A 26,728-nucleotide genomic window follows, 5' to 3' on the forward strand; every position below is an offset into this window, starting at 1 on the left:
TTGTTTATTTATGCCATGCAGCTTGTGGGATCTTAGTTTCCCAACCAAGGACTGAACCCACACCCTCAGCAGTGAGAGCATGGAGCCCTAACCACTGGGCCACCAAAGTGCCTGAGTCTATGTTCTTAAGCAAGACTGGCTATGGCTCTCGCTGTCATACTTCCTTATTTGGCTTTGGTTCAAGGTAGTACTAGGCTGTCTTAGTCTAAAACATCATAAACTGGGTGGCTTATCATAAACAACAGGAATGTATTTCTCACAATTCTGGAGGCTGGAAAGTCCAAGATCAAGTGGCCAGCATGGATGTGTTTTGATGAAGGCCCTCTTCCATTCACAGCTGGCAACTTCTCACTGTGCCCTCAAGGGGTGGGAGGGGCAAGGGATCTCTCCAGAGCCTCTTCAGAAAGGCTCTAGTCCCATTCACGAAGGCTTCATGCTCATGCCCTAAGCACCTCCCCAAGACCCCACCTTCTAATACCATCATCTTTGACAGTTAGAACTTCAACAAATGAATTTTGGAGGGACACAAACATTCAGACCATAGCAGGCTCATTACCTAAGGATCAGGGTATGCTCCTTTCTCTAGTCTCTAAAAGCTTATATAAGATAGGGATTAGCTTGAGTGTTTGGTGGTCTATACCTGTAAAATGATCTGGGCATGGCGTTTCTTTCGATAGGTTTTCTTTTTAAGGTATTTTCATCAAATTGCACAGCCACATAGTTAAGAGAGTCAAAGGGTTCTACAAAGCTCTGAAAATAGAAATCCTGCCCTCTTCCTCTGCCTCCACGCCCACCATTTCCCACAACCAGATGAAAACACTTTTTCCTCCTTTAGCTGATTATTTTGGAAATTACTTCCATGTCTCCAGATGGCATGCTAATTTTTTTTTGGTTTTAGGTATTAATTATGGATGATACGGATATTCTCTTTCCTCGCCCATAACCAGCTTACCGTATGCCATCCTACCTATCCTTCCTACCCTTATCTTCCTGATGCAAATTATGTCATACTCATGGTTAAATCAGCTTTCCTGGTGGCTCAGATGGTAAAGAATCTGCCTCCAATGTGGGAGACTCAGGTTCAATCCCTAGGTCAGGAAGATCCCCTGGAGAATGGACAGGCTACCCACTCTAGTATTCCTGGGCTTTCCTTGTGGCTCAGCTGGTAAAGAATCCGCCTGCAGTGCAGGAGACCTGGGTTCGATCCCTGGGTTGGGAAGATCCCCTGGAGAAGGGAAAGGCTACCCACTCCAGTATTCTGGCCTGGAGAATCCCATGGACTATACAGTCCATGGGGTCCCAAAGAGTCGGACACAACTGAGCGACTATCACTTTCTTTCATGGTTAGATCAGTAATTAATGTTTATGTTATTGGTTGCTATGTAAAAAATAGTCACAGCTGAGCATGAAATTCTCCCTTGAACAATTTTTGTTTCTTCTGGAGTTAATCAACCAATTATTTTGTTTGCCATGTACTTATCAATAATTTTTTAAATTTTATTTTAATTTTTTTGGCCACACTGCATGTGGGATCTTAGTGCCCCAACCAAGGATCAAACCCATGCCTACTGATTTGGAAGGCACAGTCTTAACCACTGGAAAGTCTCCCTTATCAATAATTTAATCTCTTTCCACTACCCTACAAGGCTCTTCTCATGATGTCCTGGATGTATCAGGGACTCTGATCAGTGTCACCCCCATAGGTCAACTCCACAAGAGCTTTCTGGCCTCTGCTAATCTGGACTGGTCACCTGTTATGCCTACTGCTGTCACCCAGGACAGGTCAACCCCTGTAGCAGGTTTCAGACATGCCCACAAGTTCTCCTCCCATTGAGAGGTGAGGTCTATGTAGCTTCCCCTCAAATCGGGGCCAACCTTAGAGACTCACTTGTACCCTATAGCAATCAGAGGATGCAATGACTTCCTCTCCTACTGCAAGGGAACCTTCAAGGTTAGATCATAAGAAGTGATGCAGCCTCCCTCTTGCTGGTAGGGAACTCACTTCAAAGCTCTGATCATTCACTTTGAGCTGCCTGATTACCCTGAGGCGGAAGCCCAGGCCACGCAGAGAATTCACGCACAGACTCAGCTGACAGCCAACATCAACTACTCTGTGACTGAAAATGTCTCAGGTGGCTCCAGTCCCACCTTTCAGGTTACCCACAGGCACTAACTTTTTCTAGCTAAGGCCTCAAACACCATGGAACAAGCCTTTCCCATTGGGCCCTGTCAGAATTTCTAAAATCTACAGGCATGATAAAAATGGTTGTTTTAAGTTGTTAAGCGTTGGGAATTCTCTGGTGGCCCAGTGGCTAAGACTTCGCACTCCCAGTGCAAGCGGCCCAGGTTCGATCCTGGCTTAGGGAACTAGATCTCACATGTCGCAACTAAAAGACCTTGCCTGCTGCAACTAAAGACTCCACATGCCACAACTTAAAGAAGAGAGAAGACTCTGCATGCCATAACTAAGACCTGGCACAGCCAAATAGATAAATATTAAAAAAGAAAATGTTGGTAAGTTTTGCAACAGCACTAACAGAAAAGCCCCTTAACCATTATTAAGCTGGGCCTTTCCTTCACCGGCCTCCTATGTTGGATCTCTCGTTTCCCACATACCAAGCCTTCCTCTTCCTTGGTTTACTCACCTATATAGGGAAGCATGCTCCCCTCAAGTTTCCTGAGAAAGGGTGCATGAGACATATTTTTAAAGACTTGGAAAATTTGAAAATGTTTTTATCCTTAAACTGTATAGTTAAACAAGGTAAACAACTTAGGTACACAGTCTTACTGCCCAAGAGATGCAAGGTGCAAATTTCTAAGAGATGTCACCAGAAACAATTCCATCTATAAGCAGACTGTGGAGGACTGCGTCTCTCTTTTGGGGGGTGTGCTCTGGGGAAACTGGCCACTGCGCTCTGGGGAAGGGAAGAGGACGTAAAGGACCTAGCTGCTGTGGAGAAGCCTCGGGGAGAAGAGCTGAGGTCTCAGCCAAAAGCCAGCATTAACCACCACACGTGAGTGAAGGAGACTTCGGCTCCGGTCTCTTGGCTGAGTCCCCAGACATCGCGCAGAAGAGATAAACTCTCCTCTCTGTGTCCCCCTGATCAGACAGCAAACTGCTATTCCACACTGTGAAGTCAGGACAATTTGCTGCGTGGTCACAGAGAGTGGAACGCTGGACATATTAAGAGAGACTACAATGAAAGTTGCCCTTTAAAACCATGTCAGAAGAGACGACTTCAAGTACTCTCTTTCTCTGCTTTCTTCTATCAAGTACTTTTAACCACAAATGCTGTTCTGAAGCCCCAGAATGTAATACACCTGAGCTGTATGACTCCCACTGTATAAGTACTCAGAATCCTGCAACTGGAGATATAGCCACTGTGGTGATCTGAACTGGAGGCTCAGTAAACTATTAGATGCAGAAACTTTCACAAATAGAATGTTATTCCAAGATTCTTTAGATGACTGTGGGTGGAGGGAGCTACAGGCGTGGAATGAGAGGAGGCACGATGGAATTAGACTGAATTAGAGGTATCATCATGAAGTCATGATTTTAAATATATAAGCCTGCAGATATAGAAATATGCATGTATATATGCATATATATATATATATACACCTCTCTCTATATATATGTGTGTGTGTGTATGTGTATGTGTGGTTAGACCTATGAAATTGCTGTATTTTCACCTCTAAACATTTAGAGGACTTAGAAGCAATGACACCCCAGTAGCAAATAGCAGATCTAGTGCTTAGATCTTGGTTTCTAAACACCATTCTCCACTAAAAGCAACCAGAGCTTCTGGAATTGATGCCAGAACTGGGAAAAACAGAGTACAAAATCAGCCCTGGAACATCTTGTTCCAGAATGCAAGGAAGTGCTCAAGAAACTGCTAGGTCACATTAAAAGAACACAGAGACAACTTAGAAGGCTCCCACTGGACAAATCTGGGATTCTTTCAGAGGCAAGATGGATACTGACTTTAAATGAAATGATTCATTTTTGGCTAGATTAACATAAGCTTCATTAATTTCAATGGCTCTAAGTAGATGTGCCTGCACCGACAAAATAAACACAATACAACAGCCAACACGCTTCACAGTATGGCTATGTACTTCGAAAAAAAAAATGAAATAATTGATTAATCATGGGGGGGAAACCAATTACTTAACTAAAACTGACCGATCTTATTCTCTTGATTGGACCTACACTGACCCAAAAACTGGATACAGAATAGGTTCCAAATGTCTCTTGTAAGATTTACATTGTATCTGACACTCGGGTGTTCAAGTGCTGCTGTGCCCTCAAGATCAAACTGACATTCAACAACGATTCTGCATCAGAGACTAAAGCCCTCAGGGTTAAATCCTCTCCTCTAGGAACTTCTGACCAAAATGGGGAGAACTGAGAAGTTTTTAATGAGGAAAACGGTGCAGACCTGACCTAAGATAAAGACAACAATAAAGGGCAGCCTGTCACATATATTCCACAATTAATTTCACAAGATTTTCTGGGAAATTCATTTTAAAAATTCTGAAACTGTTTTGATACCATCATTCAGACTACTTAAGAACAGACTGTCCAACTGGCCTCTTTCTTGCCACCAAAATATGCATATTTTGCATCAAAATATGCAAAATATTCACTGTTCCCAGGACTTCTCTCGTGGTCCAGAGGTTAAGAATTCGCCTGCCAATGCAGGAAACACCAGTTCTATCCTTGGCCCGAGAACTAAGACCCCACAAGCTGCAGGGCAACGAAGCCCATGCGCGGCAACTACTGAGCCCATGCACCCTAAAGCGCATGGTCTGCACCAGGAGAAGCCACGCAATGGGAAGCCTGCGCGCTGCAGCTAGAGAAAGCCCGCGAGCAGCATCGGAGACCCAGCACAGCCGAACATAAAAAAGCAAGCAGCCAGAGAAATAAACAGAAGTTTCAACAAAGATTCAGGGCTCTCAGACTAGAGTCCTTTTCTCCCCCCTCTCAGTTATAAGCGCTCTCTTTGCCTTTGTTCACTAACAACAATGTATCAGCTGTTATTGATCAAATAAGTGTGCAGACCACTAACTCCTCTGTCAATGAGTTTTCAATTTATGAGTATAGTATACCCTGTAGTGTGCTGGCAAGTGCTTAATAGCCAGTTCCTGGGGTGGGGAGAGCCCTGATTTGGTAGTGTTTGCTGATTTCAGTAGTGTAAAAACTCCCAATATGGTCAATTTCAAGACCAATGGGACATCACTGAGCAGGGAGTTGGGACGAGAAGTGCACGGTCAGCCCTCATGAGCTAGTGTGACCTGGCTCCAGCACGCCACGGGGAACAGGCGCATCTCAGAGACATGGGCTGTTAGTTCTACACTTTCTTACTTCCCTCTTCAAATTTTGTTGATGTCTTCTTTCACATCTTCATTTTTATCCTTCTGCTGTTCATTGTAGTTATCACTTTCACAAAATTTTTAAAATTATGACTATCTCAAATATATTTTCAAATTTCTAGGCATAAAGTTGTTCATAAACCTCATTATCTTTCTAACGTCTGTAGGATTCATAATGATGTCTTCATTTCCCCAATATTGGTTAATTTGTACCTTCTCAGTTTTATTAATCTTTTCAAAGAATTGACTTTTAGCTTTGCTGATCCTCACTATATCTGTTTTCTGTTTAATTAAAATGCTTTTTAAATTATTTCCTCCCTTCCAGCTTCTTTGGGCAAAATTTGCTGTTTTTTTTTTCTAATTTTTGAGATGTGTACATTGATCACTGATTTTCAGACTGTCTCTTTTCTAATATATGAACATAAGTCTATACATTTTCTTCTAAGAATACCTTTAGCTACATCCCAGAAGCTTTGGTGTTCCATTTAAAAATGATCATTATTTTCTAATTTATATTATAACTTCTTTGACTCATAGTCTAGTAATAAACTGCTTCATCTTCAAATATGTAGGGGGGTTTCTAGTTATATTTTTATTGTTCAGTCTACTTGGTCCAAACACTACATTTTCAGTCCATTGAAATTTATTTCCTTTATGATCCAGCACGTAAGACAATTTTGGTAACATGTTCCAAGTATACTTTTAAAGAAACTGTACACTGCAATTGCTGGTTGCAGTGTGATATATAACTCAATTAGATATAGTTTGTTAACTATATTGTTCAATTCTTCTATGTCCTTACTGTTATTTTTGTCTACTTGCCCTTTAAGTTTCTGAGAAAATGTTAAATCTCCTCATGTTTGTTATTGATTCTGTTTTTCTTCTAGACATATAAAATTTTGCTTATGTATTTTGAGGCTGAGTTATTAATATATGTAGATTTTAAATACCTGTATCTTTTGGAAAAATATTTTTTTAAACCTTTGATCAGTATGAAATGTCCCTTTTACTTCTACTAATACTTCTTGCCTTAACATCTACTTTCTCTAATGTTAGCATAGCCATACCAGTTTATTTTTTTATTTATTTTGTTGAAGTCTAATATCTTTTTCCATCCTTATATTTTCAATACTTTAGTATCTTTCTTATTTTTCAGGGGGAAGAAATTCAGAACATTTTCTTCAAGCCTGGCAGGAACTCCTAACAGTTTGGGTATAACAGACATCACAGTGGAGATTTGTGTTCATATTTCTAAAGGTTAGCTGATATCAGCAGCATTTAGTTGGTTTTGGTTTTTCTATCCAGTCCGATGATCCCTCTCTATCTTTTCTGTTTTGGGGAGGGGGGCCATGCCATGAAGCTTGTGGGGTCTTAGCTGCCCAACCGGAGACCAAAACCATGCCCTTGGTAGTGAAAGCAGGAATCCTAACCTTGGAACTGCCACGGAACTCCCTGATCTTTCTCTTTCAATTGAAGTACTTGGTCCATTTAATTACTTCATGCAATTATCAACAAATTTAAGTTTAAATCTACCATGTTTTTATTTTTAACTTGAACAACACCATCCACCATGTTCCTTTTTCCTTTGTCTCCTATTAATTGAAAAATTAAAAAAAAATGTCCATTTCTCCTTCTATTACCTTGTTACTTTTATAACATTTTACTATTTGAATAATGATTAGTTCAGAGACTACAACAAGCAGCCTTGAATTACTAAAGTTTCCATATTAATTATCACTTACACATCTGTAAGACAATCCAAGGGTCTTGGAACACTTTAAATCCACTTACCCCTCTGAGTTTTTATTAGAAGTCCCTACATATATTTAAAACAACACATATTATTACTAATAATAACTACATTATTATGGTTATATTACATTGAATATTAATTTAGATGTCTCCACAAATTTGCCCTTACTGTTGCATTTCTTCTTGCATTTCCCTACTCCCATGTGGCATAATTTCCTTCTGACTGGAGAATTCCTTTGATTCAGGTCTTCTGGTGATGAATTATTACTGCTGATAATGAAGTATCAGTTTTTATTTGTCTGAGATTTTTTGGCGATGCTATGCAGCTTGCAAGCTCTTAGTTCCCCCACCAGGGATTGAACCCGGGCCCTCGGCAGTGAAAGTCTGGGGCCCTAACCACTGGATGGCCAGGGAAGTCCCTATCTTCATCTTTAAAGAATATTTTCACTAGGTTTAGAATTCTAGATTGCAAGTTACCGTCTTTCATTGCTTTGAAGCTTCCATTCCAATACTTTCTAGCGTCTATCATTTCTGTTAGAAGGCAGTGAGTCTTTTCCCTCTAGATGCTTTAAGTTCCCCCCAAACCCTGTCTTCAGTTTAGAGCAGAACTTTATTATAATGTGTAAACATATAAGTATAGGTGCAAGGTACAGTTTTCTTTATCTTATCCTGCTTAGGGTGGTTAGTGCTTTACTCTATGGCGTGAAGTCTTCATTACTTTTGGATCATCCTCATCTATCATTTCTTCAAGTACTGCTTTTGTCACATCTCTCTCTCTTTTTCTAGGGCTTCAATCATGTCACAGACCTGTTTACTATGTCCCATAGTTTTTAAAGTGATTTTCTATACTCCTTCATTTTCTTTCTGCTTCAGTCTAATCATTTCCACTGACGTATCTGCACGTCTTCCCTTCGTCTGTGTCTAATTTGCTATTAAGCCTTTCTCTGGAGTAATTTCAGTTTTAGAATGTTCTTTTTTTTTTCCTGTAGATTACTCAGGCTATCTAATTGCAACATTACCATAACTGGAAGTCACCCGAGAACACAGTTCAATTCAGTTGCTCAGTCGTGTCCGACTCTTTGAGACTTCATGGACTTCAGCACGCCAGGCTTCCCTGTCCATCATCAACCCCCAGAGCTTGCTCAAACTCATGTCCATAAAGTCGGTGATGCCATCCAAACGTCTCATCCTCTGTCGTCCCCTTCTCCTCCTGCCCTCAATCTCTCCCAGCATCAGGGTCTTTTCCAATGAGTCAGTTCTTCACATCTTCACATCCAATACTTTACATCCAAAGTATTGGAGTTTCCGCTTCTGCATCAGTCCTTCCAATGAATATTCAGGACTGATTTCCTTTAAAATGGACTGGTTTGATCTCCTTGCTTTCCAAGGGACTCTCAAGAGTCTTCTCCAACACCACAGTTCAAAAGCATCAATTCTTCTGTGCTCAGCTTTCTTTATGGTCTCACTCTCACATCCATACATGACTACTGGAAAAACCATAGCTTTGACTAGATGGAACTTTGATGGCAATGTAATGTCTCTGCTTTTTAATATGCTGTCTATGTTGTTCTTAACTTTTCTTCCAAGGAGCAAGCGTCTTTTGATTTCATGGCTGCAGTCACCATCTTAGAGCCCAAGAAAATAAAGTCTGTTACTGTTTCCATTGTTTCCCCATCTATTTGCCATGAGGTGATGGGACCCGAGGCCATGATCTTATTAGTTTTTTGAATGTTGAGTATTAAGCCAACTTTTTCACTCTCTTCTTTCACTTTCATCAAGAGGCTTTTTAGTTCTTCGCTTTCTGCCATTAGGTTGGTATCATCTGCATATCTGAGGTTATTGATATTTCTCCCGGCAATCTTGAGTCCAGCTTGTGCTTCATCCAGCCCAGCGTTTCTCATGATGTACTCTGCATAGAAGTTAAATAAGTAGGGTGACAATATACAGCCTTGACGTACTCCTTTCCCAATTTGGAACCAATCTGTTGTTCCATGTCCGGTTCTAGCTGTTGCTTCTTGACCTGCACACAGATTTCTTAGGAGGCCTGTCAGGTGGTCTAGTATTCCCATCTCTTTAAGAATTTTCCACAGTTTGTTGTGATCCACACAGTAAAAGGCTTTGGCGTAGTCAATAAAGCAGATGTTTTTCTGGAACTCTCTTGCTTTATCTATGATCCAACGAATGTTGGCAATTTGATCTCTGGTTCCTCTGGCTTTTCTCAATCCAGCTTGAACATCTGAAAGTTCACGGTTCATGTACTGTTGAAGCCTGGCTTGGAGAATTTTGAGCATTCGTTTGCTAGTGTGTGAGATGAGTGCAATTGTGCGGTAGTCTTAACATTCTTTGGCATTGCCTTTCTTTGGGATTGGAATGAAAACTGACCTTTTCCAGTCCTGTGGCCACTGCTGATTTTTCAAATTTGCTGGCATATTGAGTACAGCACTTTAACAGCATCACCCCAGAACACAGATAGTTGTTAATGCTTTATTTTGGGACATTAGACTTATAAGAGTTACAGAAACAATCCAGAGAGCTCCCATACACTCTTCACCCAGCTTCCTCTTACGTGACCATCTTAGATAACAGAACAATAACCAAGACTATTCAGAAATTAAGCTTGGTACAATATATTAATGAGACCACACAATTTATGTGGACTTTTCCAGTTTGTCCACTAACATCCTTTCTCTGCTCCTGGATCTAACCCAGGAGCTCGAGTTGCATCAGACTGTCATATCTTCTTAGTCATCTCCAACCTGTGACAGCTCCTCAATATTTCCTTGTTATCCATAACCTTCCATGACCTTGAACCTTTTAAAGAGTACAGGTCAGTTATTTTGTAGAATGTTTTTCTAGAATGTCCTTCAGTTTTGAGTTCTCTGATGATTACTCCTGACTGGACTGAGATTATGTTTTACTTACAGGAATATCACAGAGCTGATGTGTCCTTCCCAGTATATCATATCAAGGTTATATGCTACTGGTTTTATTAGTGGTGATGTTAACCATAACCACTTGCTTAGAGTGGTGTCTTCCAGAGTTCTCTACTGTACAGTTATTATTTTTCCTTTGTAACTACTAAATATTTGGGCAGAGACTATGAAATTATCTGTTGCTGCTCACATTCTACCTAGTAATTTTAGAATTTATTAGTATGTCTTGTCTATAGATTTTATAGTGTGATAATTACTGGCAATTTTTAAATTATCATTCTACATTAATTATAATCCTTTCAGACAAAAAGTCCCTTTTCTTCCATTTATTTATTCCGATATTTACTTATATTAGTATGGATTCATGGATATCTATTTAATTCTTCGAGTTATAATCTAATACCGTTATTATGTGTTTAGTTGCTTGAGTTGATTCTCTTCTGGCCAGTGGGAGCTCTGTGCCCTGTTGACATGCCCTCTCCCCGACTTTTCTCTCCCTCTAAGATTTCCTTACTTTCTGGCACCAAAAGATGCTCTGCATTCATCTCCTCTTTCCTCTACCTCAACCCTGGAATCAGTTTCCCAAGGAGCCGGGTGTTCTTTTGTTTTGGGAGAACAGTATGTAGAAACCAAGATCTGGAGACAGCAGGCATGCTAAATGTTACTAGGGTGTCGTTGTTTCTATCCGTCAATGGATACAGCAAGGAAATACGTGTACTAACCAACACACTGACATCCATCTCTATTTACTCTTGTATTTATCCAATTATGTGTGTGTTACACTCCCCACACATATACACCCATATTTTTAAATCATGAATTCATATTTATACTTCCAAATACAATCCAGCAGCATAGAGTTCATTCTAGCATTCCTCCTTTCCTTATGTGTAACTTCTTTTTGCAACAGTGAAAAACCTAATTCTCACTCATGTATATTTTTTAATTTAAAAGGTTTCATTAGGTCCAGGATCAAGACAGCGGAGTAGAAGGACGTGAAGCTCACCTCCTTTCAGATACATCAAAAATAATCTACATGTGGAAGGATTCTCACAGAATATCTATGGGACACTGGCAGAAGACCTCGGACCTCTGAAAGGGCAAGAAAATCTCCATGGAACTGGGTATGACAAAAGAAAAGGCAAGGGAAAAAAAAAGAGAGAGAGAGGAATCGGAATGGAACGTGCGGCCATGGGAGGGAGCTGTGAAAGAGGAAAGCTTCCTGCCTGCTGGGAAGTCCGCCTGCTGGCGGGGAGATCAGTCTGGACAAGAGGGGGCGCTTCAGGGCCTCGGATGAGAACACAGCTTGTTTGCAGCAGCTAGAACGGAGAGAGACCTGCACAGACGGCCAGTACCTCTGCCCGTACTCCTCAGTCTCAGATGCATGTCTGCTTGGGACGGGGGCTGGGTGGGGAAGCTTGGGTTTCAGAGATCAGACCCAGAGAGGGGGTTAGGGGTGGACTGTGTGGAAACAGTCTGAAGAGGCTGGAATCCGATGCAACTGCACCTCAGAGAAGGAAGCCTGGGCAGCATCAGAAGCCGGGCACCACTATGAGGGGAGGGACGGAACCCATCGCTGCAGCCTTTTTCCTTGCAGGAGTCCTCAAGAAGCAGAACAGGAGTGTGGTCCTGAGCCTCCCCCTCCTGCTGCTGCCCCTGGGCTTCAGGAGCGGTCTTGAGCTGCCCGCTCCATCGGTCCTAGACTCCGGAGCAGCCACTAACTGCTGCCACAACCCTTGCAAACTCCAGCAGGCGTTGTGAGTCCACTCCCACTGTGTGTTCCGGGGGCACATGTGAGCAGCCACTGCCTCTGAGAGCTCCAGGCCCAGGCACCAGCTGCGGCATCATAGTGGCCAACACAGGCTGAGAAAAGGCGACAGCCATCCATACTGAAAACAGTCCTTGCACCAAAAAAATACTAAACCCACACAAGCCACACTGGAATGCTCCCACAGACAAATGGCCTTCCAAGACCACAGTAAATAACTGCTTTTCATAAACTCAGAGAGCAAGAGAAACATGAGTAAAATGAAGAAGCAGGGGAACCACTCCCAGTTATAAGACCGAGAGAATTCCCCTGAAAGGATAAACAATGAAACAGACCTCTTCAGTCTAACAAACACCAATTTCAAAAAGGAAATAATGAAAATACTGAACAAATTAAGAAAGGGTATCAACAGAAATGCACAGTACATTGTAAAGAGGAACTAGAAACTATAAAGAGGAACCAAGAAAAATTATAAAACTCATTTCCGAGGCTAAAACTGAACTAACGACAATGAACAGCAGAACAAATAATGCAGAAGAACGAATAAGTGATCTTGAGGCTAGAATAAGGGAAATCACCCAATCAGGATGGCAGACAGAAAGCCAAATGAAAAAAATGAAAACAGGAGCTCTATGGGATAATCTAAAGCATGCCATCTACTTCTGCTTGACTGACTGTGCCAAAGCCTCTGACTGTGTGGCTCACAATAAACTGTGGAAAATTCTGAAAGAGATGGGAATACCAGACCACCTGACCTGCCTCTTGAGAAACTTATGTGCAGGTCAGGAAGCAACAGTTAGAACTGGACATGGAACAACAGACTGGTTCCAAATAGGAAAAGGAGTACGTCAAGGCTGTGTATTGTCACCCTGCTTATTTAACTTATATGCAGAGTACATCATGAGAAACTCTGGGCTGGAGGAATCAGAAGCTGGAATCAAGATTGCCAGGAGAAATCTCAATAACCTCAGATATGCAGATGACACCACCCTTATGGCAGAAAGTGAAGAAGAACTAAAGAGCCTCTTGATGAAAGTGAAAGAGGAGAGTGAAAAAGTTGGCTTAATACTCAACATTCAGAAAACTAAGATCATGGCATCCGGTCCCATCACTTCATGGCAAATAGATGGGGAAACAGTGGCTGACTTTAATTTTTTGGACTCCAAAATCACTGCAGATGGCAACAGCAGCCATGAAATTAAAAGACGCTTACTCCTTGGAAGAAAAGTTAAGACCAACCTAGAAAGCATATTAAAAAGCAGAGACTTTACATTGTCATCAAAGGTCTGTCTAGTCCAAGCTATGGTTTTTCCAGAGGTCATGTATTGATGTGAGAGCTGGACCATAAAGAAAGCTGAACACTGAAGAATTGATGCTTTTGAACTGTGGTGTTGGAGAAGACTCTTGAGAGTCCCTTGGACTGCAAGGAGATCCAACCAGTCCATTCTGAAGGAAATCAGTACTGGATGATCATTGGAAGGACTGATGTTGAAGCTGAAACTCCAATATTTTGGCCAACTGATACAAACAGCTGACTCATTTGAAAAGACCCCGATGTTGGGAAAGATTGAGGGCAGGAGGAGCAGGGGACAACAGAGGATGTGATAGTTAGATGGCATCACTGACTCAGTGGATATGAGTTTGGGTAAACTTCGGGAGTTGGTAATGGTCAGGGAGGCCTGGCGTGCTGCGGTTCATGGGGTCACAAAGAGTTGGACACGACTGAGCGACTGAACTGAACTGAAAGTGGGCCCATCTATGCATAATTGGGATTTCAGAAGGGCAAGAAAGAGAAAAAGGGATCGAAAAAGTATTTGAAGGAACTATGGCTGAAAACTTCCCAAATCTAAAGAAGGAAACAGATACCCACGTACAGGAAGCACAGAGTCCCAAACAAGGTAAACCCAAACAGAACTACACCAAGACATAATAAAAATGGCAAAAGTAAAAGATAAGGAGGGTTATAAAGGTAGCAAGAGAAAAACAAAGAGCTAATTACAAGGGAACCCCCGTAAGGCTATCAGCTCATTCCTCTACAGAAAAGCTGCAGGCCAGAAGGAAATGGCAAGATATATTCAAAGTCCTGAAAGGGAAAAATCTGCGACCTAGGATACTCTACCCAGCAAGATTATCATTTAGAATACGAGGGGAGAGAGAATTTCTCAGACAAGCAAAAACTAAAAGAATACAGCAATAGTAAACCTATCCTAAAGGAAATATTGAAAGGTCTTCCCTAAATAAAAAAGAAGAAAGAATCTATAGGAAAGAGAAAATCACAACTGGAAAGCAAATCACCTAAATGAACCAGTACATGCATGCTAAATCACTTCAGTTGTGTCCAGCTGTTTGTGACCCATGGACTCTAGCCCTCCAGGCTCCTCTGTCCATGGGATCCTCCAGGCAAGGATACTGGAGTGGGTTGCCATGCCCTCCTCCAGGCGAACTTCCGACCCAGGGATCAAATTTGCGTCCAATATGTCTCTCTCCTGCATTGGCAGGCGGGTTCTTTATCCCTAGCACCACCTGGGAAGCCCAAAACACAGATTTTTAAAAAAATAAAAGTATTTTGGTGAAAGTGATGAAACCACAATGAACAGCAAAAGGATGAACAGGAAGATGTAAAAGAGGACATCAGAATCATAAAATCTGGGGGAGGACAGTAAGAAAATGTAGATTTTTTTCCTTTCCTAGGATGTGTTTGAGCCTGTATGACTCCCAGTCTAAGGTAAGTAGATATAGAATGGACTTAAAAACAGGGTAATCACAAATCAGAAACATAAAATAGGTTAACAAAAACAAAAAGAAGAGAACATAAGTATAGTCCAAAAGAAAATCAAACTACAAGAGAAAAAGAAAGGGACAAAGAAGAAACATAAAATCAACTGGAAAATAAGGTTTAAAATGGCAATATACATGTCTATCAGTTATTACCTTAAATGTCAACAGACTAAATGCTCCAATCAAAAGACACAGAGTGGCAGACTGGATTTAAAATTTAAAAAAAAGAGCCTACAATATGCTGCCCCAGGGAGACCCACTTTAGAGCAAAGGAAACACACAGATTGAAAGTAAGGGGACAGAAAAGGCATTTCAGAGAAAACAGACTTTAAAACAAAGGCCATAAAGAAAGATACCATATGAAGAAAAAAGACAGGAGGAGGATTTTATACTCGTCAACATAAATGCGCCTAATACAGGAATACCCAAATACATAAAACAAACATTAACAAACATAAAACTCCTAGAAAAGCTCATAGGCAAAATATTCTCTGACATAAACCATATCGACATTTTCTAAGGTAAGTCTTTCAAGGCAACATAAATAAGACCAAACATAACTGAGTGGGACCTAATCAAACTTGCAAGTTTTTGCACAGCAAAGGAAAACTTAAAAAAAAATTTTTTTTTGAATAGACAACCCACAGAATGGGAGAAAATATTTGCAAACCATAGGACCATTAAGGACTTAATTTTCAAAATATACAAAGAGCTCAAACAACTCAACAATAAAAAAATAAGGAACCTAATTGAAAAATGAGCAGATCTAAACAGACATCTCTCCAAGGAAGAAATGCAAATGGTCAATAGGCTCAACATCACTAATTATCAGAAAAATGCAAATCAAAACTACAATGAGGTACCACCTCACAGCAGTCAGAATGGTTATCATTAAAAACTCTACAAATAACAAATGCTGGAGAGGATGTGGGCAACTCTCTGCCACTGGCAGAAAAGGGAACTCTCCTACGTTGTTGGTGGGTGGGAATGTGAGTTGGTACAGCCACTGTGGAAAACAGTATGGAATGTTCCTCAGAAAACTAAAAACAGAATTACCAGCAATCCAACTCCTGGGCACATATCCAAATAAAACTCTAATCCAAAAAGATGAGTACACCCCTATGTTCACAGCAGCACTATTCACAACAGGGAATAATGCCAATACAGGGAAACGACCTAAATGTCCATCAACAAAGGAATCAATAAAGAAGCTGTGGTGCTTATATACAATGAAATACTACTCAGCAATAAAAAAAAAAAAAATAATGTCATCTGCAGCAGCATGGATGCAACTAGGGATTATCATACTAAGTGAAGTAAGTTAGAGAAAGACAAATACCATATGATCTAACTTACACATGAAATCTAAAATATACCACAAGTGAACCTGTCTATGAAACAGAAAGAGAGTCATGGACATAAAGAACAGACCTGGTTGCCAAGGGGGTTGGGGGAAGGATGGAGTTGGAGATTGGGGTTAGCAGATGTAAACTATTACAGACAGAATGGACAGACAACAGGTCCTACTGTATAGCACAGAGAACGATCTTCAGTATCCTATGATAAACCTTAATGCTGCTGCTGCTGCTGCTAAGTCGCTTCAGTTGTGTCAGACTCTGTGCGATCCCATAGACGGCAGCCCACCAGGCTCCCCTGTCCCTGGGATTCTCCAGGCAAGAACACTGGAGTGGGTTGCCATTTCCTTCTCCAATGCATAAAAGTGAAAAGTGAAAGTGAAGTTGCTCAGTCGTGTCTGACTCTAGCGACCCCATGGACTGCAGCCCACCAGGCTCCTCTGTCCATGGGATTTTCCAGGCAAGCGTACTGGAGTGGGGTGCCATCGCCTGCTCCAAACCTTAATGCTACAGAGTATTTAAAACAAAAAGAACGTTCATGTATGTTTAACTGAACCACCTTGCTAGCAGACATTAACACAACAATATAAGTCAACTATAATTCAATTAAAAAATCCCCCAAATAAGAAAATTAATAAAAGTTTTCATCAGTGTCAACAAAAGTTTATGAAAAAATGATACTGTATGTCCTTCCCTGAAATGTGTTAATTATATATGATTCTCTGTGCAATGAGTGGTTTCTTCCAACCATATGGACTCAAAGATCCTACTCATAATCATTACACTGTACTTTAATTTTAACATTCTTTTACATATACTTGCCTATATATTTAAACAATCTGCATATTTAGCAACCTTTTAAAGGAACAGATATCTTTAAAACCGCTTATAAGCTGTCACTCACCACCTTATCCAAACCCCTGGGGAAGATGGTAGACAAAAGGGAAGAGAAGGATGCAAGCTCAGCCCCTCTCACAAAAACACCCAAATTATAACTAACTGCTCAACAATTATTAGAAAAAGCTAGAACCTACCAAAAAAGGTATCCAAAGACAAAGAAACCCACAATGAGACGGGAGGAGGAATGCAATCACGATAAAATTAAGTCCCATACCTGCTGGGTGGGCGACCCACAAACAAAGCCCTTGGGAGGTACACACACACACACATACACACACGTTATATTTTTATACAGAAAAATGGGGCTCGTTTCCTTTGTTCTTGATTTACTCTGTACTATGAGTAAGCAAGGCTAAGTGGTAGACCAGTATTCAGGTAATTCAGTCAACAGACCTACCATCTGTGAGCACTAATACCAAAATGGTTTAAACAAGCCTAGAATTAACCCCTGCCCACATGGGTTTCAACCTGGTGGGAAAGATAAAGAAAAGTGTGCCATGAAAGAATAAAGACAGGAGGGGAAGACGGTCCTACACAGCCGGTGCTTGCTTCATCTCCAGGCTCCACAGTGGGCACCTGCAGGTCCTACAGAAATGCCTTTTGTCTGTCCCCTGGCAGCTCTCCCTTTCCCATTCCATGCCCAAAGTGAAATAATTTTAGCTCTCTTTCTCTTAGTCTGCCAACCTCACCATCTTTGAAATGTGATGACTAGACACAGAAGTCCCAAACACAGAAGTCCAAAAGAGAGTAACTGTTATGTTCAAGTAGACAAATGCTTTCTTTAACATGTAGCCTAAATGACTGACATATCAGTGTGCTTTTGCACACTGGATGAGAGTGGATAAGAGCTCCTAAAGAATTATGGATTTGCAAGTGCTCTTTAAACTGCAAAGTACAGTGCATATGTGTGTGAAGGGATTGTCACCATTAAACACAGCTACACTTATACCTAATGAACAGAACTGGTGACTCCCAAGCTTGGTCTTGACCTGATTCTCCAGGATGGAGGAAGGCAAGCATCAAGAGCGAAGCTGGGAAAAGGAACGAGGAAAGTCTCTATACACAGCTCTTGAAGCTCACTGGATATACTGTTAAGTGAAAAAAGCAAGGTGCAGAGGAGAGTGAGGACTGATGCTGAAGCTGAAACTCCAATACTTTGGCCACCTGATGCAAAGAACTGACTCGTTTGAAAAGACCGTGATGTTGGGAAAGATTGGGGGCAGGAGGAGAAGGGGACGACAGAGGATGAGATGGCTGGATGGCATCACCGACTCAACGGACATGAGTGTGAGTAAACTCCAGGAGTTGGTGATGGACAGGGAGGCCTGGCATGCTGCCTCCCATAGGGTCACAAAGTCTGACACGACTGAGCGACTGAATTGAACTGAGGACAGTAAGTAGAAGACAGCGTTCAAATATACCTACATATTTGCCTATGGTTTCAAAAACAAACAATGGAAGACCCCAAACTAACAGAAATAGTTATCTCCAGGAGTAAGGAGAGTAAAAGGAAGAGGGGAAATAAAGGGAAGTTTGAGGGAAGGCTTTTTTAAAAAACAGAAAATCACAGATAATAAATGCAGAAAGAATAGTAGAATTTGAAGTCACCATTTTATAACCCTTAATTTAAAAAAAATTGATCTAGGCAACAGCCATCTAATGCTACTAAAGCATTAAATGAGAGGTTGGTAAGACCTTTATAAAGGGTAAATCAGGCTCATAACACCTGAAGTCATTCATCACTGATAACGGGAAAACCATGTATCACACTCTTCCTGATGGGATACAGTAAGAAATATACACTCCCACCAAAGAAGTATTCTTGCCAAAAAATGAATAAAAATCTTGAACATGAATTTAATCAAGCCTCTACGTCTAACAAGTTTACAGAAAATATGGAGGATAAAAGAATATGTTGAACATCTCCATAATAAAGCAATCAGCAAGAGTCAAACTGAGACAGAAAGCAAAGAAGGACTTGAGGTCAACTCATCTTACAAAACATCAGAATCACAACTAACCACTGAACAACCATCAACAAAAAAGATTTGAACCTACCAAAAAAGATGTTCTACCACCCAAAGAAAGAAGCCACAACAAGATGGTAGGAAGGGCACTTCCACCATAATAATCAAATCCTATACCCGCCGAATGGGTGACCACAAACTGGAAAATAATTACATTGCAATTGAGTGAGAGTTCTGACACCCGCCCCCCCATCAGACTCCCCAGCCTGGGGGTCTGACATCTGGAGGAATAGCTCCCAGAGCACCTGGCTTTGAAGGTCAGCGGGGCTCGAGAGCAGAAGCCACACAGGACTGCTGGAGGGCACAAACCAATGTGATGCGAGCACTGGAACTCAGAACAAGGCAACAACGCCTAGGAGCCTGGGCCAGACCTACCTGTATGTCTCGGAGGGTCCCCCGGGGAGGCGGGGGTCAGCGGTGGCTCATTATAGGGGCCAGGACAGTGGCGGTGGACACCCCAGGGAACACCCGTTGGTGTGATCTCTCCCGGAGCGTGACACTTTGGCACTGAGACCTGACACCACCCAACAGGCTGCAGACCCCAGTGCTGGGACCCCTCAACAAAACAGGATGGAAACACGGCCCCGCCCATCAGAAGACAGGCCGCCGAAAGACGTCCTGACCACACGGCTGCCTTAAACACAGCTCCTGACACGGGCCTGCCCGTCATAGCGACGGGACCCAGCTACACCCACCGGAGGGCAGGCACCAGTCCCTCCCCCCAGGAGGCCTGCCCAAGCCCGTGGACCCACCTCACACGCCAGGGGACAGACACCAGAGGCAGGGAGAGATGGAGCCCTGCAGCTTGAGCAACAAGGACTGGAAACACAGACAGTCAGACAAAATGAGACAGCAGAGAAACGCAGCAACTACCACAAGCAACTCTAGGCCAAGAAACTGGGCAACCTAGAAGAAATGGACAAATTCTTAGAAATATACAACCTTCCAAGACCGAACCAGGGAGAAATGGAAAAGATGGACAGACAAATCATAGGCACTGAAATTGAAACAGTGATTTTAAAACTCCCAACAAACGAAAGTCCAGGACTAGATGACTTCACAGGCAAATTCTATCAAACCTTTAGAGAAGAGTCAACACCTGTCCTTCCAAAACTCTTTCAAAAAGTTGCAGAGGAACAAAGCCACCTAAACTCATTCTATGAGGCCACCATCACTCTGGTACCAAAACCAGACAAAGATACCACAAAAAAAGAAAAGTCCAGGCCAACATAACTGGTGATCATAGATGCAAACATCCTCAACAAAATGCTAGCAAACCAAATCCAACAATACATTAAAAGGATCATACATCATGATCAAAAGGAGGCTTTATCCCAAGCGTGCAGGGATTTTTCAATATCCACAAACTAGGCAGTGTGATACATCACAGACACAAACTGAGGAATAAAAAACATACACTCTTCACAACAGATGCAGAAACGCTTCTGACAAAAGTGAACACCCACTTATGAAAGTGTTTCCATTAAGTGGACATAGAGGGGAAACTGCTGAAAGGAAAACACGGAAAGGATTTCCTCCAAGATCAGGAACAAGGTAAGGATACCCACAGTCATCATTTATTCAACAGAGTTAGAAGTCCTAACCCCACGGCAATCAGAGAAGAAAAAGAAATGAAAGGAATCCAAATTGGAAAAGAAGTAAAACTATCACTGTTTGCAGATGACATGATACTATACATACAAAATCCTAAAGACTCTACTTGAAAACTACTAGAGCTTATCAGTGAATACCGTAAGGTTGTAGGATACAAAATTAATACACAGAAATCTCTTGCATTTCTATATACTAACAATGAAAGATGAGAAAGAAAAATTAAGGAAACAACCCCATTTACCATAGCATCCAAAAGAATAAATTACCTAGGAATAAACCTACCGAAGGAAGCAAAAGACCTCTACTTTGAAAACTATAGGATGCTAATGAAACAAACTGCAGATGACACAGATGGAAAAATATTCCATGTATATCCTTGAATTGGAAGAATCAATACTATCAAAATGACTGTATTACTTAAGGCAATCTACAGAGTCAATGCAATTCTTATTAAATTACCAATGGAATTTTTCACAGAATTAGAACAAAAAATGTTTAACTGTGTATGGAAACACAAAAACACTGAACAGTTAAAGCAGTTCTGACAAAGAAAAACAGAGCTGGAGGAATCAGGCTCCCTGACTTCAGACTAGAATACAAAGCTACAGTAATCAAAACAATATGGTACTGGAACAAAAACTGAAATAATCAATTGAACAGGATAGAAAGCCCAGAAACAAGCTCATGCACCTATGGTCAATTACTCTATGACAAAGAAGGTAAGAATACACAATGGAGGGACCTCCCTGGTGGTCCAGTGGTTAGGGCTCTATGATCCCAAGGCAGGGGGGCTGGGTTCAACCCCTAGTCAGGGAACTAGAGCCCTCAAACCACAACTAAGACCCAGTGCAGTCTAACAATTTTTTTTTTAATAGAATATACAATGGAGAAAAAACAGTCTCTTCAATAAGTGATGCTGGGAAAACTGAACACCTACATGTAAAAGAATGAAACTAGAACAATCTCTAATACCATAAACAAAAATAAACTCAAAATGGATTAAAGATCTAAATTTAAGGTTAGATACTATAAATCTCTTAGAGGAAAACATGGGCAGAACCCTCTTTGACATAAATTGCAGCAATACCTTTTCCAATCCACCTCCTACAGTAATGAAAATAAAAACAAAAATAAACAAATGGGATCTAATTAAATTTAAAAGCATTTGCGGAGCAAAGGAAACCATAAAAAAAAGACACCCTACAAAATGGGAAAAAATATTTGCTAATGAAGCAACTGACAAGAGGTTAATCCCTAAAATATACTCATTCAGCTCAATATCAAAGAAACAACCAAACCAAAAAATGGGTGGATGATCTAAATAGACATTTTCCCAAAGAAGACACACAGATGGTCAAAAAGCACATGAAAAGATATTCAAGATCACTAATTAGGGAAATGCAGAACAAAACTACCAGAAGGCATCACCTCACCGATCAGAATGGCCTTCATCGAAAACTACAAGGACTTCCCTGGCGGTCCAGCGGTGAAGAGTCCCCCTGCCACTGCAGGGGATATGGGTTTGACCCCTGGCCTGGGACAGAGCAGCCCCCACTGGCCGTAACTAGAGAAAGACTGCACACAACAAAAAAGACCTAGCGCACCCATAAAGAAAGAAAACAGAAAACCTCTACAAACAATAAATGCCAGAGAGAGTGCAGAAAAAACAGAACCCTCCTACTCCATTGGTGGGAATGTAAACTGGGAACACCATTATGGAGAACAGTATTGAGGTTCCTTAAAGCTAAATGTAGAACCACCACATGATCCAGCAATCCCTCTGCAGGGCATACATCTAGAAAAAATGTAATTCGAAAAGATACATGCACCCCAGCGTTTACTGCAGTATAGCTTGCAATAGCCAAGACATGAAAGCAACCTAAATGTCCATAACAGATGAACAGATAAAGAAGACAAAGACACCTATGTATTAATACAATGGCATATGACTCAACCAGAAAAAAGAATGAAATAATGCCATTTCAGCAACCTGGATGGACCTAGAGATTATTCTCTTAAGTAAGTCAGACAAATATGACAAATAGCATATCATTTATAGGTGGATTTCTAAACAATTACAGAGATGAACTTATTTACAAAACAGAAACAGACTCAGACTTCAAAAACAAACTTACAGTTATCAAAGAAAAAGGTGGGGAGGGATAAATTAGGGATTTGGCATTAACATATACACATTTATATAAAAAAGATAATCAATATGGACCTACTGTATCGCACAGTGGACTCTACTCAATATTATAATTCTATAATAACCGAAATAGGAAAAGAATTTGAAAAAGGATACATGTATACGTATCACTGAATCACTTTGCTGTACACCTGAAGCTAACACAACACTGGAAAATAAAAGTAAAGCCGGGGCTTCCCCGGTGGCTCAGTGGTAAAGAACCCACCTGCCAATGTGGGAGACACGGGTTTGATCCCTGATCCAGGATGCTTCCACATGCCATGAAGCAACTAAGCCTGCGCACCACAGCTATTGAGCTTGTGCGCCACAGCTTGCGAGCCACAACTACTGAGCCTCCCCGCTGCAACTAGAGCCCTGAGCCCCCCTGGCGCCCTAGAGCCTGTGCTGCCATCCCAAGGGGAAGCCAGTACACTGCAACGAGAAAGTTGCCTCTACTTTCCAGTTAGAAAGAAGTCTGCGCAGCAACAAAGACCCAGCACAGCCAAAAATAGAGAAATAAAGCAATGAGCCAGATTTAGGCTGTAAGAAATTACAGTTTCTTCTACAAACAAACAGCATTTTAAAAAATAAAAGGATGGAGGAATTATTTTTTTTTAAATGTGGGCAAAATAAGAGATACTCTAACCAAATGCAATATTTGATTTCTGATTTAAAGAAACCAATTATAAATTGACTTAAAAAAAATAAATGGATAAAAATCAGACATGAGTGGATATTAGCTGATATTAAGGAATCACTGCTAATATTGCTGGGTGTGATGATGGTTACTCTTTAAAAGTCCTTACCTGTTAAGAGACACTCACTAAAGTATTAACTGAAGAATGACACGCTGTCTAAGCTTTCCCTTAAAATACTCCAATGTACGCATGTGCACACAGATGCACACACCTGAAAAAGTGGGGCAACAGATGAAACGAGATTTGCTGGATGCAGGCAACTACTGAAACTGGGTGATGGGCACAGAGGGAACATGACAGTTTTCTCCCTAGTTTTGTGTATGGCCTGCATGTGTGTGCATGTTTTTAAATTTCCATGGCAAAGACTTTTTAAAAATAAGGAAGCAGAGTGGGATATGTAAAGAAACCAGATTCCTACCTCATAAACTGGTCCAATTTCATAGTCTGTGAAAAATCCGATGGAGGGCTTAGCTAGAAACACTGGAGTATCAGCACAACTGTGGGAGGGAAAGGGAGGGTGAGAGAGGCTGTTAGTTTCATCCCTGTAAGTGATTCATGGAAAATAAATACATTCAAGCCATCAAAGAGATTGGCAACGCATCATCCTTTGGGTTTTATTGTTGGCAAAGCAGGTCACAAAACAATTTTACAGCAAGATTGAATCTTTGTGAAGATATATATAGCTACACATAGCACAGGGAAAACTCTGGAAGCTTAAACACCAATATTTTTTTTAAATTTATTTTACTTTTACAAACCCTTGTGTCGAGGGCTGACTTTCAACAGACCACAGCGAGGAGCTGCTCTGCTACATACAAAATCCCGAACACCAATATGTTAATTGCATGGTTTATATAGGTGCTATTTTTTCTCAGCAAATCTTTTCATTTTTGGTTTTTCTCTTTTCTTTTTGGCAGGACCAAGGGGCCTCTGGGATTTAAGTTCCTCAACTAGGGATCAAATCCAGGCCCCCTGCATTAGGAACACAGAATCTTCCTCACTGGACCACCAGTGAAGCCTAAGTAAATATTTTCTGTTTTTTTTTTTAATAAAAGCATATTATTTCTCTAATAAATAAACATTAATAGTGTTTTTTTCTTTTCAATTTATTTGGCTGCACCAAGTCTTTGTTGCAGCAGGCAGGATCTTTACTTGTGGCAGGTGGGATTTAGGTCCCAGACAAGGGATCGAACCTGAGCCCCAGAACTGGGGAGCACAGAGTCTTATTCCCCTGACCATTAGGGAAGTCCCACACTAATCATTTTAAGTCCATTAACATCATGAACCCGTGAAGCAAATCATTCCCTTTGTATGGACACTTATTGAAACATAGCCAAACGGCTGCCCAGGTGGCTCAGTGGGTAAGGAGATGCAGGTTCGATCCTCTGGGACAGGAAGATCCCCTGGAGTAGGAAATGGCAACCGACTCTAGTATTCTTGCCTGGAAAATTCCATGGGCAGAGCAGCCTGGTGGGCTATAGTCCACAGGGTCCCAAAGAGTCGGACACGACTGAGTAACTGAGCGCACACACTCTTTTAAAGAAAAATCACTATCTGTACTAGTTACTTGTCATTAAGCAGATTTGAACGTTTTTATTATCCAAGACACATGAATGTAACGGCAGGAGCACACAGCTATAGAGATGCCTCCCATCTGACCCAGGCTGTTCAGATATAAGCAAAGGGCCAACACGAACCCCTATTCCTCAAGAAAAGATCAGAAAAGCACAAAGCCAGGACTCTGGGGATGTCCTGAGGCCACACCCGCGGGCAGCCCTGAAGCCCTGCTCGACTTGGATCCTGACCCTGGGGCCCCAAACCTCGAGGACCCTCCAGAAGCCAAAGCAGACCCACAACCTTCTTTCTGTGCTTTCCTGTACAGGGTCCGAGTCTCTGAAGAGTCAGGAGAAGACGCACCTCTCCTCCAGCTCTCTGTCCTGGAAGTCTCCTACCCGTGCTGGCTTCTTGGGAGCAAAGAGAAGAGACTTGCCTCCCCACGGAGTGTTAGGAGGGAAAAAGCGAGGGTTTCTCAGGAAGCGGTTCCGACTCTCCATCCTGGCAAGCCGAAGCCGTTCCTGCTGCCTCTGGGGCACCCGCAAATGGTTCATCCAGTTTTTATTCTTCGGTAAACCTGTTTTCTTTGAAATGTGAGAAAAGGATAGAGTCAATGAGAGGCTGAGGGGGTGCGTGCGTTGACCTCTTGCTGATCCCGTGACCCCGGATGGCCAAGGACACTCTCCTGTTTTGCTGTGGCTTCATTATGACGTGTATAACCTGGAGCCCCTTCCCCCTCATCATGGCCCTGCCCTCCCCCCCCACCACCACACCCTGGCTTCAAACTCACCTTGATGGCTGCTCTGGATCTGAGTTTGGCCTTAAAAGACGAGTCCCATGTGAGGCTTTCCATAGTATAGTCCGTCTCCTCCGCAGACGGAGAGGACATCTTCCTGCACGTGGGCTTCTTGGTCAGCTCGTTCTTTGGGATGGAACGTTTCTCAGAACTAAATGTCAGTTTTGAATATCCAGGGACAGAGACACCTGTGGCACCAGGAAAAACATGAAGTTACCAGACCCAGGGGAAGAGGTGACCCATCCAAGATGACTAAGTGAAATTATCAAAGGCACCGCCAGCTTCCTTTTTCTAAATGTTTATATTTCCCACACCAGATGTATTAAATAATCGCCCTTCAGCAACTCAGTTACTCCTGGAACTTACTCTGCATCCTTGAGACTCTAGGGTTCATACTGTATTATCTGTTCACTTGTCCAACATGGCCAGGAACAGGAGAGGACCACGGTCACACATACACATGGACACATACCGCACACGCGAACATGCCTTTTAAAAGGCTCACATGAGAAATCAAAGCTTGTATTAGCTTTGTAGACTGCAAAATCATCTCCAAAAGGTTAAATGAGGATATTCAACGTTGCCAGGAGTGAAACTGGTACCATCACGTCCCCGAGCACAGTGCCAGGTGAGTGCTCAATAACATCTACTCAGTACTCTGCAATGACCTATATGGGAACAGAATCTAGAAAAGAGTGGACTATATGTATGTGTATAGACGCACCTTACCATATGCCTAAAAATAACCCAACACTGTCAACCAACCATACTCCAATAAAATTGATCTGAAAAAGAAATAGAACCAGATCTCACAGAGGGGAAAAAGAAATCCTCAGTACATGTGAACTCCATCCTTATTTACCTGCCTAAGATAGTATTTGAAAGTTGGTTGGAAACTAAGTGGCTGAGTATCCCAGGTACTTGGTTTTGCTTCCTCTTTCTGGCCTCACCTGTCAGCATGGCCCAGGCCGTCAGTTAAACTCTCTCTT

At 41.7% G+C, this 26,728-nt stretch overlaps 1 protein-coding gene across 1 annotated transcript in view; it reads right to left on the bottom strand.

The window, feature by feature from the left end:
• Positions 1-26,728, bottom strand: part of DLEC1 (DLEC1 cilia and flagella associated protein) — an 88,312-nt gene that overhangs the window by 45,453 nt on the left and 16,131 nt on the right. Inside the window, exons 4-6 of the mRNA XM_052641560.1 lie at positions 25,734-25,927; positions 25,307-25,527; positions 23,808-23,886 (exon numbers count right to left, since the gene is read on the bottom strand). Of these exons, the coding sequence (XP_052497520.1) occupies positions 23,808-23,886; positions 25,307-25,527; positions 25,734-25,927 (494 nt within the window). The remainder of the gene's footprint in view (positions 1-23,807; positions 23,887-25,306; positions 25,528-25,733; positions 25,928-26,728) is intronic.

The sequence above is a fragment of the Budorcas taxicolor genome, chromosome 1 (genome assembly GCF_023091745.1).
Source record: "Budorcas taxicolor isolate Tak-1 chromosome 1, Takin1.1, whole genome shotgun sequence".
NCBI lineage: Eukaryota > Metazoa > Chordata > Mammalia > Artiodactyla > Bovidae > Budorcas > Budorcas taxicolor.